The sequence below is a fragment of the Dipodomys merriami genome, unplaced genomic scaffold, assembly GCF_024711535.1.
Source record: "Dipodomys merriami isolate MVZ:Mamm:240054 unplaced genomic scaffold, mDipMer1.0.p SCAF_3, whole genome shotgun sequence".
Taxonomy (NCBI): domain Eukaryota; kingdom Metazoa; phylum Chordata; class Mammalia; order Rodentia; family Heteromyidae; genus Dipodomys; species Dipodomys merriami.
This window is the reverse complement of record NW_027204492.1, coordinates 669441-683216: the sequence shown is the minus strand read 5'-3', so window position 1 is coordinate 683216 and position 13776 is coordinate 669441. Positions and strand designations below refer to the sequence as shown.

General features: G+C 40.9%; 1 protein-coding gene and 1 pseudogene across 4 annotated transcripts; one reads left to right on the top strand and one right to left on the bottom strand.

Annotated features, from left to right (window-relative positions):
* The first annotated feature begins 659 nt into the window (after positions 1-659).
* Fundc2 (FUN14 domain containing 2) lies at positions 660-13334 on the top strand. 4 transcript variants are annotated; one of them, XM_070039444.1, is made up of 6 exons: positions 710-777; positions 2502-2539; positions 3993-4104; positions 8554-8629; positions 11990-12121; positions 12818-13334. In XM_070039444.1, exons 2-6 carry the CDS (start codon positions 2530-2532, stop codon positions 12893-12895), a joined length of 408 nt encoding a protein of 135 aa, XP_069895545.1. In that variant the 5' UTR covers positions 710-777; positions 2502-2529; the 3' UTR covers positions 12896-13334. The 4 variants fall into 4 exon arrangements, with proteins under 4 accessions (XP_069895544.1, XP_069895542.1, XP_069895545.1 ...); XM_070039442.1 differs by having other exon boundaries at positions 711-777; positions 3954-4104; XM_070039443.1 differs by lacking the exon at positions 2502-2539 and having other exon boundaries at positions 660-777.
* On the bottom strand, positions 10101-10361 carry LOC138840506 (ATP synthase subunit ATP5MJ, mitochondrial pseudogene; annotated as a pseudogene).
* Positions 13335-13776: the final 442 nt, after the last annotated feature.

Sequence of the window (13776 nt, the reverse complement as noted above, 5' to 3'; positions counted from 1 at the left end):
TTTCTTGTGGGCACCCAGCTGTGAAGTGGTAGCATTCACACACACACACACACACACACACACACACACACACACACACACACACACACACACACACACACACACAGTATACATGGTCACCTTAGAAATGACTATGACAGTTCCTGCCACCTGGGGGTCGCTGTTCAAGGGGGAGGTTAGATAGGTGGAGTTGCAATACAGCGTTATAGGTAAATGCTGTGGCGCGAGCTCACAGACACTGAATCTCTGCGCCAGTTCTGTAGCACAGGTGCAAATGAAGTAACAGGCGCACAGGGGCTTAATGGTTCGCCTGAAGCCTCATCTATTTGATTTGAAAAGACACGGTTCTAAACATCAGGAGGACAGCGGTGAGAAGCTGGGAGAGGGACAGTACGAAGACATTGTTAGGATTGACGTGTTTTTAAAATGTGTTTCGCCATTAAGGCACTGTGGAGAATGTTCACGTTCGCGTGAGCGCAGTGAGCTGGGCGTTGCTCGCGGCACTCTCAGGCAGGCTCAAGACGGGCAGGTTGCAGGGCGGGGCCGCGGGGCCTGTGACGTTGGCGTCTGGGATTGTGACGCACCGCCCGGGACAGGAAGTAGCCCGGCATAAGTGGCCCTCTTCCGCCACCGCAGTGGGAAAGGAAACATCTCTCTCACGGGCCGGAAGCCACCTGACCACCTTCACCACGGCGCGCTACTCGGCATCCTACCGCGCAGAACCTCTGCGCGTGTCCTCGCGAGACGAACTCGCCGAAATGGCGGCGTCCAGTCAAGGTAAGGAGGGGAGCTCGCGGGAAAGCGTCCTTGGGGAGCCGCCTTTCCGAGCTCCGGAAAGGGGAGGCCCCGCGCTGCCGGTGCCTCCTGACCTCCCCCGGGAGACCGAGCGGCGCCCGACACTCGTCCCTGACCCTGCCACTCCGGCTTCTGCCAAGGTCACGCGCCGGGTGGAGCGGAGCGGCTTCGGCGTGTAGACCCCGCCCGGAGACACGCACTCCCTGTTCTCGGAAGCCTTCCGGCCCCCGCGACGAGCTTGTTTGTCCGGTGGGAAGTTCCGCCCAGACGCCTGGCAGCCCGTCAGACGCAGTGGCAGCTCGCCAACTACGCTATTGACGAATTTTAAAAATGACTCCATAGAGGATGACACTTTGAAATAGCCTGTTTTAGGTTTCGTCGGCTTACACTAAAGAATATTCCGTCCGATTTCTACTGGAACATTTCGTTTATGCTTTCTTCACTTCTCTGCCTGTCCTGGGGCTTGAATTCAGGGCCTGAGTGATGTCCCTTAGCTTTTGCGTTCATGGCTCCGGAAAAAAAAAAAAAAGAAAGAAAAAGCTCACCACTCTTCGGATCGCTAGTTGCTGCTCGCTCTCTCTCTCTCTCTCTCTCTCTCTCTCTCTCTCTCTCTCTCTCTCTCTCTCTCTCTCTCTCTCTCTCTCTCTCTCTCTCATTTGGTTTTCAAGTGGTTTATTGGAGATAAGAGTCTCACAGACTTTCCTGCCCGGGCTGGCTTTGAACCGTGATCCTCAGATCTCAGCCTCCTGAATAGCTAGGATTACAGGTGTGAGCCACCGGTGCCTTGTTTCTTTTATTGTTCTTACCTAACTTTGCTATATTTAATATACACTAATAAGTAGCTACAGGATTCACATACTAAACAGAGCTGTCATCAAAAACTCAGTTATAGCTAGGCAGTGGTGGCTCACAGCTGTGATCCTTGCTACTGTGGAAGCAGACATCCGAGAATGACAGTTCTAAGCCAGCCTGCACAGGAATGTTCATGACACTCTTATCTTCAACAACCAAAAATCCAAGATTGGAGCTGTGGCTGAAGTACAGGTCTAACCTTGAGCACAAAAGCTCAAAGACAGGCCAGGCACCTGTGGCTCACGCCTGTAATCCTAGCTACTGAGGACGCTGAGATCTGAGGATCACAGTTCACAGCCAGCTTAGGCAGGAGAAGTCTTCAATAAACCATGAGAAAACTGGAAGTGGCGCTGTGGCTCAGTTGGTAGAGTGCTTTCCTTGAGCTAAAGAAGTCAGGGACAGCACGCAGGCCCAGAGTTCAAGACCCTCGACCAACAAAAATTAAAAAGCTCAAATACTCTGAGTTCAATCCCTAGGCCTAACAAAAATAAAATTTAAAAAATCAATTATATAAACTTAATGTTAAATGAACTGCATTTTTTTTGAGGTGGCTAGGAATTTCAATCCTTAAAACTAATCATTGATTTCTTGGGATGGAGATGTTGGCTAGTAACATTTTATTTTACTTATTTGGTTCTTTTTTGATGCTTGCCTGGTGCTCTCTGTCCCAGCACTGGCAGCTTTACCACTTGATCCACACCTCCAGCCTGGCTTTATACTGGTTATTTTGGAGAGGGAATCTCACTGATACTTCTGTCTGCACTGGCCTTGAACCATGATCAGATTTCAGATTCCTGAGTAGCTAGGATTAGAAGTCTGAGCCTGGCTAGTAACTAACTTTTTTTTTTTTATAGATTTTAGAGGTGTTCCAGGAATGACTGAATGAAATTGGGTAGGTGTACCCTAATGGCTCTCTGATTTAACAGTGCCTCCCCACCCTGTTTTAATTGTGTCACTGTATAATTTGGCATTCAACTCTAATCTTCTTACCCAGCCTCCCAAGTTCAGAGATTACAAGTGTTCGCCACTACACTCCATTTAATCTCCCTTTTGACTAGATCCACTTACTAAGAGAGGGACTTTGAAAAATTACATTTTAAAACTCATTCTTGTTTTCATTAACAGTTTTTTCTTGAACATACTAATGGTATCTTGTTATAGTACAAATATTTTATTACAAGGCCATCAATAACTCAGTTCCTCAGCATCAGTATTGTAATTCTGCTAAATTGGCATCCACACTTGTTTGTTGAGATGACTTGCTTTCTCCCATTGAATTACCGTGGTGTCATGATATGTGTAAATATATTTTTGGACTCTGTTGTCTCTTTCACTGATATATTTGTGTATTCTTGTGTCAATTCAACACTGTATTGAATGCCATAGTTTGTAAATCTTGAAATTCTATACGTGTAGATTGTAGTATAGCTTCATAGGAAGTCTTGAAAAGACTTAAACTCCCCTCCCCACAAGATTATTGTGGCTAGTTATTTTTCCACATGACTTCAGCAAAGCCAAATGACAGCAACAAAGTCTCCCTTTCCACAAGGTTTTTCTTTTTTTTTTTTCTTTTGGTGCAAGTCCAGGGGCTTTACCTCAGGACCTGTGTATTTTTCCTTTGCTTTTTTTTCTTCAAAGCTAACGCTCTACCACTTAAGCTACAGTTCCACTTCCAACTTTTTGGTGGTTAATTGGAGATGAGTGGCATAGACTGGCCTAGAACTGTGATCCTCATAGCTCAGCCTCCTGAGTAGCTATGATTATAGGTGTAAGCTACCAGCATCCAGCTCTTAGTAAATTTGCAAGAACCAGACTAATTCTAGAGTTTGTAGAATTCGAAAATGTTTCTAATACAGACATAATATTTTTAATTTTCTGAAATTACACATCATAATTTCAGTTAATTTACTATTTTAAAATAGAACAATATTTGGATGTTCTGTATTATAACTTCTTTTTAAATATTCGCAATCTCGGCCTCAGTGCCAGTGGCTCGTGCCTATAATCCTAGTTACTCAAGAGGCTGAGATCTGAGGACCGAGGTTTGAAGCCAGATGGGTCAGGAAAGTCCATGACACTCTTATCTCTAGTTAATAACCTTTTGAAAAAGCCAGAAATGGAGCTGTGGCTCAAGTGGTAGAGTGCTAGCCTTCCCTTGAACAAAAATACTCAGGGTCAGCGCCCAAGCTCTGAGTTCCAGCCACAGGACCCGGTGCACATGGATACCAAAAAAAAATCAATCTACAGAAGGTAATGACTTGTTATAAAAGTAGATATTTTCTTATTTAGTATCTTAATTCTGTTAGGAAACTTTGAGGGAAAATTTGAATCCTTGGACCTTGCAGAATTTGCCCGAAAGCAACCATGGTGGCGCAAGCTGTTTGGACAGGATTCAGGACCATCAGTTGAAAAGTATAGTGTGGCAACTCAGCTGTTAATTGGCGGTGTAACTGGATGGTAAGTGATGGGAATGAAGCCCGGTGGCATTGGTTTGTTTGTTTGTTTGTTTGTTTTGCATGATTTAACATTGTGGTTATAGGTACTTTTTCTCTTTTTTTTTTTTTTTTGGGTCCGGTCATGGGGCCTGAACTCTGGGCCTGGGTGCTGTCCCTTAGCTCTTCAGCTCAAGGCTAGCGCTCTGCCACTTGAGCCACAGCACCACTACCGGCTTTTTTCTTTTTGCTTATGTGGTGCTGAGGAATCAAACCCAGGGCCTCATGCATGCAAAGCAAGCACTCTACCACTGAGCCACCTTCCCAGCCCCTACTTTTTCTTTTAATGAATGAAAACACAGTGACTTTGTTGAAATTGCTCACTGAATATGTATCATTTATCTAAAAATCATGTTAAAATACTATTTGGTATAGTGATAACTCATGGGCTTTATTGCACATAATAGTTACTACATGTCAGGCACTGTTTTGGGTGGTTGTTCAGATATCTCATTTTCTACTCACAACAAGTCGTCTGACATTGGTACTGTTACTATCTGTACTCATTTTATAGAAGAAGCTTATTAGCCATGTCAGTTGTTAATTTGACACAGCTTTTTGTTTGATTCATGGTAGGTTAAAAATGTGAATTGCAAACTCAGTATGCAAATATCCAATCCAAGTCAGAAATTCTGTACATGTAAAAAACTTATTGTACAACATAACCGAAATATAGAAAATTGTGAAAACTATAAGGAATAGAGTAAATTCATAATGTAACAGCTACACAAGTTAAAACATATGTCTGGCACTCCAAAACTCTAAAAGTTGTTATTTTCTTGCTTTTCTTTGTAGTTTCAATCCTATTTATTTAACTGAATAATATACTGTAGTTTGCCTGGATTAAACTTTAAAGAAATGTGGTCAGTATTCATTCTTTTGATTCTTGCTTTGGGTTTTTTGGGGGGTTTAGTTGATCTTTTGCATAATCAGCTATGTTGTATATAGCTGTAGTTTTTCATTTTCATCTTATTTAGAATTCCTTTATGAGTATAGTACAATATATTCTTATCCTGTTGGCTGACATTAGAGTTGCTTCAGCTTTTGACTAATACAAACAATGCTGATATGAACGCTTTTATGCACATTTCCCAGTGTGTATGTGTACATGTTTCTGTAAGAGAGTCTATATCTCTGCCTTCCAGGTAACTAAGATTATAGGTATGGGCTACCAGGCATCTAGCTAAGCTAATTTCTTTTATACTCCACCTGTGAGTGAAATCATACAATATTTCTCTTTCTGTGCCTGGCCTATGTCACTTTGCACAGTGCTCTCCAGTTTCATCCATACATGATAGTATTCCCTTCTTCTCAAAAGCTGAATAGTACTCTAATGCATATATCTTCTACATTTTCTCTATTCATCCATAGATGGACATTTAGGTGATTTCATACTTTGGGTCATGAATAGTTGAAATAAACATTGAAGGGCAGATGTCTGTCTCACATACTGGTTTCAGTTTCTGTTAGGCTATCTTAGGACCTAGCAAATGGTCTGGATTTGGCTCCTAGGCCAGTGTGTGGTTAGTTCTATTTTAGAAAGACTGTTTAGGCTGGTCTGTTGATAGTAGATTCTAGGAGGCAAAATCAGACATTTTGGAGACCCAGGGTGGGACCCTTTAATAACAATCTATATCAGAGATCTTGGCATAGGCCAGAGCAGATCATATTTAAAGCCAAGGAACTATATGAGAAAATCTAGAAAGTAAGCACACAAAACAGTACTCATTGTCAGTAATCATCAGGGAGATGCAAAACAAAACCATAATGAGATGTCATGTTACTCCAGCAAGAATAGCCGATGTCAAAATGATTAACAATAGCAGTTGCTGCTGAGGATGTGGAGAAAAGGGAACCTTTTGTTCTGTTGGTGGGCATGTAAACATTATAGCCATTTTGGAAAACAGTATAGAGGTTCCTCAAACTAAAAGTAGAACTGCCATAATGGCCCAGCAGTCTCACTCCTGGGTGTATAGCCAAAGGAAATTGAGTCAGTATATGAGAGACATCTGCATTCTTTTGTTTACTGAGGCATTATTCATAATAACCAAGACATAGAAACAACTTTTAGCTGTCAACTGAAAGATGAATAAAAAAATATGGTCCATATATTCAGTGACATACTACACACCATAAAAAATCAAATCAAATATATACAAATTGGTGATAACATGGATGGAACTAGAGGTCATTATGTAAAGTAAGGCTGACAGACACACACACACAAAATAGTGCATGATCTCACTGTGAAATCTAAAACCATGCCAAATATATGTGGTGGAGAGGAGGAGAGAGGAGAGGAGATAAAATAAAATAGTGATTACCATCGTTGGTGTACGGAAGAGGAAATGTAAAACAAAAAATATAGGAAATATGTAGGATGAACAATTCATACAGTATCAGGACTGTAGGTAATAAGAATGTATTCAGGCCAGCCACTGGTGGCTCATGATTGTAATCCTAGCTAGTCAGGAGGCTGAGGTCTAAGGATTGCAATTCAAAGCCAGTCGAGCAGGAAAGTCCATGAGACTCTTATCTCCAATTAACCACCAGAAAAGTGGAAGTAGTACTGTGGCTCAAAGTGGTAGAGCGCTATCCTTGAGCAAGAGAGCTAAGAGACAGTGCCCAGGCCCTTGGGTTCAAGCCCCTTGACTGACAAAAAAGAATGTATTCAGGATTGGTTAAATAAATAGATTATAGCTATTCTTGTAACCGGAGTATAACTGTGTGAAATGATAGATATGTTAATTTGCTTCATTGTAGTCAACATTTTACTGTGTGTATTTATCTCATATATATGTAAATTTGGTTATCTTTTTAAAAGAAAGAGTAATAATTGTGTCAATAAGTACTGGTTCAAATGAAATGAAGGCTGAGAAGTTCAAATGGAATGAAGTTCAAATCAAATGAAGACCAAGAAGTTCAAATGAAATGAAGACTGAGAAGTTACCACTAATGTTTGGCAAAGGTGAACATGAGAAGTAACCTTGATAAGAATGGTTTCATCTGGGTGCTAGCTACTCAGGAGGCTGAAATCTCAGGATTGTGGTTCAAAGTCAGCCTGGGTAGCAAAGTCCATGAGATTCTTATCCAGTTAACCCCCAAAATGTTGGAAATGAAGCAGTGACTTGAGTGGTAGAGCACTAGCCTTGAGGGAAAAAGCTAAGGGACAGTCAGTGCCCAGGCTCTGAGTTCCAGCCCCATTAAATCCCTTCCCCTCTAAAAAAAGTGGTTTTATTGACATCATGGTACAAAAGCCTACAGGAGTGGGTTTGAGAGAATTGACTGAGAAATCAAAAGAGGCAGAAGGTATAGGCAGCCTACTTGTTTTGAAGTAAAGAGAGGCTGAGTAAAGGGAAGATGTCTGGAGAAGTATTGTCTATAGAAGTTTACTCAGCAGTGGTTAATAATTACAGCATACTTGTGTACAATGAATTTTAAAAAATCTTGGCCTTAGCCGGGCGCTGGTGGCTCACGCCTGTAATCCTAGCTACTCAGGAGGCTGAGATCTGAGGATCGCGGTTCAAAGCCAGCCTGGGCAGGAAAGACCGTGAGACTCCTATCTCCAATAAACCACCAGAAAACTGGAAGTGGCGCTGTAGCTCAAGTGGTAGAGCGCTCGCCTTGAGCTGAAGAGCTGAGGGACAGCGCCCAGGCCCAGAGTTCAAGCCCCACGACCGACAAAAAAAAAAAAATCTTGGCCTTCATGAAACTTACATTTTAGTATAACAGGAAGATAGATAATAAGAAACAAATCAAGCCGGGTGGCTCATGCCTATAATCCTAGCTACTCAGGAGGCTGAGAACTGAGGATCATGGTTCAAAGCCGGGCAGAAAAGTCCATGAGACACTTATCTCAAATAAACTACTCAAACAAGCCAGAAATGGCACTGTGGTTAAAATGGTGAAGCATTAGCCTTGAGCACAAAGAGGCTCAGGGACAGTGCACGCAACCCTGAGTTCAAGCCCCAGGACCGGCAAAAAAAAAAAAAAAAAAAAAATCAAAGAATTACATTTTAGCCTCCTCACAGGAGTCTCTACTTTCATCCCTTCATTCAGTCTTTTTTTTGCTAGTATTTAAACACACTCAATTTTTTTGCTCATTCCTGGAGATAAGTGCCTGTCTAGGCTGGCTCCACATTGAGGTCTTCAGATCCCAGCCTCCGGAGTAACTAGGATTACAGGCATGAACCATTGGTACCTGGCACTTGGCCATTCAACCATCTAAACATATAATCTGAGAATTTTAAAGTACTTGCTCTAGACCAAAAAAATACTCAATGTTAGAGCTAAGATTGGATTTTTGGGGGACTGGTTTTGATTCTGCAGAGGGTGGGGAGTTGGATCACCTCCAGGTGGGACATAAAATGCATGTTGGTGTATATCTTATCTGATGTTCATTTTGGTTTTGTAGGTGTACTGGCTTCATATTCCAGAAGGTTGGGAAATTGGCTGCAACAGCTGTGGGTGGAGGATTTTTCCTCCTTCAGGTGTGTATATGACGTATTCCTAAATATTTGGGAATTGTGCTTGCTCATTAAGCAGTATATGATAAGGAATTGTTACCGTGGCTATATGATGCTAGAATAGCTTTTCTATTTTTTTTTTTTTCTTTTTGCTGGTCCTTGAGCTTAAACTCTGAGTTTGGACACTGTCCCTGAGCTCTTTTTTTTTTCTTTTTTTGCTCAAGGCTAGCACCCTAGCACTCTACCACTTGAGACACAGCTCCACTTCTGGCTTTTTCTGTGATTAATTGGAGATAAGAATCTCATGGACTTGCCTGCCCAGGCTAGCTTTGAACTGTGATCCTCAGATCTCAGCCTCCTTAGTAGCTAGGGTTACAGGTGTGAGCCACCACTGGCTAGCCCCTTTGGTTTTTTATATGTTGTAATCCATTTATCTGTCTACAAAAATCTTCGTGGCATTGTTTAACATGTCATTTCTATGTTGTATCCTTCATTCCATAGGCACAATCTCTTCACATATTTAGATTGTCTTTTTTCTTTGACATTTTGTAGTTTTCAACATATAGATTCTATATATCTTTATGTTTACAACTAGTATTTAATTTTACAGCAAGTGTATATTGTTTTAAAATGTCAATTTCTAGTTGTTCATATTGCTGGCATATGGAAATTCAGTTGGTCTGAACTCTGGGTCTGGGCGCTGTCCCTTAGCTCTTCAGCTGTACACTCTACCACTTGAGCCTCAGCCCCACTTCCTGCTTTTACTGCTTATGTGGTGCTGAGGAATCAAGTCGAGGGTCTCATGCATGCAAGGCAAGCGCTCTACCACTAAGCCACCTTCCCAGCCCCACTAAATTCACTTTTTAAGTCTAGGTATTTTTATTTGTTTTTGTTAGATTCTTTAATATTCACTGTGTAAACTGCAGTTTGACTTTTCAAATCTGGATGCCTGCCTACTTTTTTTTCTTTTAGTGAATACAACTTCACTTCCAGCATGATATTGAATAGAAACTGAGAAAGGTAGACATCTTTGCCTTGTTTCCAGATATTATTCTTTCATCATTGTGTAGTGGTAGCTATAGGATTTTTTTTTTTTTTTGGAAATGGAACTGGGATTTGAGCTTAGGGTTTTGCTTTTGCTGGGTAAATGCTCTATTGCTTGAGATAAACTTCCAGCCCTTTTTGGTCTGTTTTTTTTTTTTTTTTTTTTGTAGAACAGTGGTTTATAGACGTTTATTGAACATTACAGTTGACTAAGTGCCTAGATTGTGACGAGGGCCACATCTGAGACCCTGGAGGCCATCTGCTCGCCATCCCTAGGTTTCCTAGGATGGCCGCCGGGTGTGAGGCTCAGTGCCTGCTGCCCGAGCAGGACCCCAGGGGAGGACACACTGGAACCTGCACAGTGTGGTGCATCTCACAGACACTTGTATTCATGCCACAGAAGAAGTGGTGCTCCTACAAGGATATGTACAGCAGTGTTCCGTGTTCCCATCTAACAAAGCTTGCTCAAATATGCAGGCAGACTGGCATTTCCCATCATGCAGAGGAGCGAATGATGGCCGTGAGAAGGCGCAGGAGTGGAACCTTTTAAAGCCTTACTTCTTTTATCAGCACTCCTGATCTTACACACGATGAAGCCCATCAACCCCATCCCTACCCAGATCTCCTGGTAAACCTGGGTGTAGTAGGGTTTCAGGGGGACCCAGACATTTTTCATAAAGCTTTGAAGCATCTCGACAGGACGGAGGGCTCAGACCCCTGGTTTGGTTATTTTTGAACAAAGGTCTGCTTTTTGCCCAGGACACCTTAGAATTTATACTTTCTTCTGTAGTTGGATGACAGAATTGTGTTGGTTGTACCTAGCTTTTTCTGAGATGGGGTCTTGTGAACTTTGTGCGCAGGCTGGCTTCGAGCTATGATCTTCGCAATCTCTAACTCCTGAGTAGCTGGGATTGCATGCATAAATAGCTAGCATCCAGTGTGCAGCAGTTATAGGATTTTTTTTTTTAAATCAAGTTGGAGAATTTTCCTTCTATTCCTAGTTTACTAAAATTTTATCTTAACTGTGTGTTAAATTTTGTCAGATACAGTTTGAGTTCTGCTTTGAAAGTAAGTCAGATGGTATTGCAGAAAAAAATAAGGAAACAGTACTAGTTCAGTGGTTTTTTGAATTCTGGTCTCCTCTAACTTACCTGCTGCTCTTTTCTTGTCAGAGGTCTCTTTATGTTCTAATGCTTTATTAACATGATTCTCTGGGACAAACTGGGTGAAGGAAATGAACCTTCATTCAACATGTGATTTTCAGTATTCATCTCAATTACTTTTATAAGTAGCTTTGTTTATAGCCAACTTGGGGAGTATTTCCAGTTATTTACTATTACAAGGAAAGCTATTATACATTTGCAGTTTCAGTGTTAATAAATAATGTCAAATTGTTCCCTTGACAGACTCCAGTTAACATTCAAAGTGTATGGCATCTTTTTTCCGTACTTCCACGATATTTTGTCTTTTAATGTTCTCAGATCTATAAAAAAATTATTGTGGCACATTATTTTAATTTACATTTCCCTGATTACTTGTACCATTGAACTTTCCATTTGGGCAACTGTATTCTGTGAATTGTCTTTACCCAATTTGCAGATGTTTTTCTTCCTGATTGCTATTCTTTTTTTTTTCTGGTCCCAGGCTTGAACTCTGGGCCTGGGCAGTGTTGTCCCTGAGCTTCTTTTGCTCAAGGCTATTGTTCTACTGCTTGACCCACAGTGCCACTTCCAGTTTTTTCTGGGTAGTTTATTGGAGATAAGAGTCTCACAGACTTTCCTGCCCAGGGTGACTTCAAACCATGATTTAGATCTCAGTCTCCCGGGTAGCTACAATTACAGGTGTGAGCCACAGGCACAGGCTAGGAAGTTCACTTTTTAAATGAACATATTGTCTCCAGGCTCTTAAGGTAGCTAATTGGTGGTAGTGTCGTAGGACCTTGCATTATATACTATTTGTCAAGTACATGTCAAAGAACCATAGAGTAGATAATAAACAAATGAAAAATTGGCTACTAGATGCAAGAGTATATTGTGGACATTTCAAAACGCATTTTTCAAAATGTCATTTTTCTTTTTACTTCCTTTCCCAGATTTTTCTCTGTTCTTTTTCTTATTTTCATGTTATAAAAAGTGCTACTCATTGTCTGCCTTGTCATTTTGGATAGAATCTTATCTCTATCTTTAAAGCTAAGCGCACTACCATTTCTCTTCTGGGTTGCTACTTTAGCTTTCTAATTGATGTTTCTGAAGAGGTTTCTGATTCGCAACTTTGTAATTTATCCTGACACAAAATAGCAAGCTTATTTTCTCATTTCTATCACTGTTATTGAAAATGTAGATTGCAAACCATACTGGCTACATCAAAGTTGACTGGCAACGCGTAGAAAAGGACATGAAAAAAGCCAAAGAACAGTTGAAGATTCGTAAAAGCAACCAAATACCAACTGAGGTGAAGAGCAAAGCTGAGGAGGTAAGACTTGTTATATTCATATGTACTGTGTAAAGATTGCAGACAATTTTGTGTGTACACAGTGAAGGTGTGAGGTGCACCAATGTCTCAGCAGTGGACAAAGCTTAAAGATTTCTAAGAACTTGAAGTAATGAGATGAAAGCTATTTTCTATAGGCCAGCATTAGTTGAAATATCTTTATTGAATATCTTCCTTATTAGACAGGTTATTGTTAGGTAACCCAGACTGACCTTGATCTCAAGATCTTTCTGCCTCACTGTCCTAGATGTTGGGATTACAGGCCTCTATCACTATGCCCAGCTTAAACAGGCATTTTATTAAAGCTGGGTAATTCAGGTGTTTGTTGATCTTTGTCAGTGAGAGCAAAAAGTGATACAGATACTAAGGTAGTTAACTAGTTCTTGTAGGAATGGGGCATCATAGTGGTTGGAAAGGATATAGTAAGTTATATTTTGTTCCCATGTCTTCTTGACTTTGAACATCCATCCTCTGCTTGTCATACACATAGCTGATTGGTGGAGCATAGACAAGGAGCCTTGGGCAAGTGAGAACTTTTATAGAAGTGAAGGGGAGATGAAAAGCTTTGGAATTAAAGGAAATAAGGACCTCACTTATTATTCATCAGTAACAGAATTGGTTCCTGATTTTAACATTCTTAGCAAACTTAATGTATTGTGCTAAATCTTCTGTTCTCAGGTTGTGTCATTTGTGAAGAAGAACGTTCTAGTAACTGGAGGATTTTTGGGAGGCTTTCTGCTCGGCATGGCATCCTAAGGAATGCATCTTCCCGTGTTCTGGTTTTTCCCAGCCAGCAGTCTCTACACTCCATCTATAGGACATCAAGTCTGTTCTCTTCCTCCTCTTCTTCTGTGCCTTCCTCCCTGCGGTAGCAAATCTATCTGGACGGCTTCTCTAGTCAAGCTGTTGGCTCAAGTTAAACAACACCTACATGAGCTTGGCAGCAACGGAAGAGACAGTAGATGTTAGCTTTCCTCCTAGTGTACTCCTTATTTGGCCAGTCTATAGATCAACAAGAATGTTCCTTTTCCCCTATGTAATATTCATACCAGAACATGTTACAAGATGGTTCAGTGTAGAGGATTACTGAATCTCGAAAGGCTGTTCCAAACTGTGCTTTCGGAAAAGAAGCACATAGTGAATGTATGTGCTGCATGAAAAGGAACTGAATACATTGGCCTTTAAGCATAAAAGATTTTGGTATCTTGGTGTGTACTTTCTTTTTTAGTTTTTACAGAAGGAGAGTTGTTTATACCTGTTGTAATTATCCTGACAAAAATGGCAACATAAGTATAGTAACAACAAATCTACGAAATGAACTTGTGTTTGAGATATATGATTAGCAAAAGGTATTTTACTCAGTAGAGAGGTGATTAGGGAAATCAGCTTCTAGAAGTACCTTGTTGAATTGTCAGATGAGTTGGGGAATTCATGTCCAAGTCATTTAGATGGGAAGAAGCTCTTGGATTTTTGTTTCATAAAAAAAATTTGTTTTGAAATGAGAAGCATGTCTGTGAAAATGCTAGGGACAGCCATAGTTGTCCTGAGGCAGTTCTGTTGCTTTATTCAGTTAGTGTGAAATACAACATTTAAATGAGAATTTTAATGAGGTAGCATTCTAGGAATTCACAATTGTA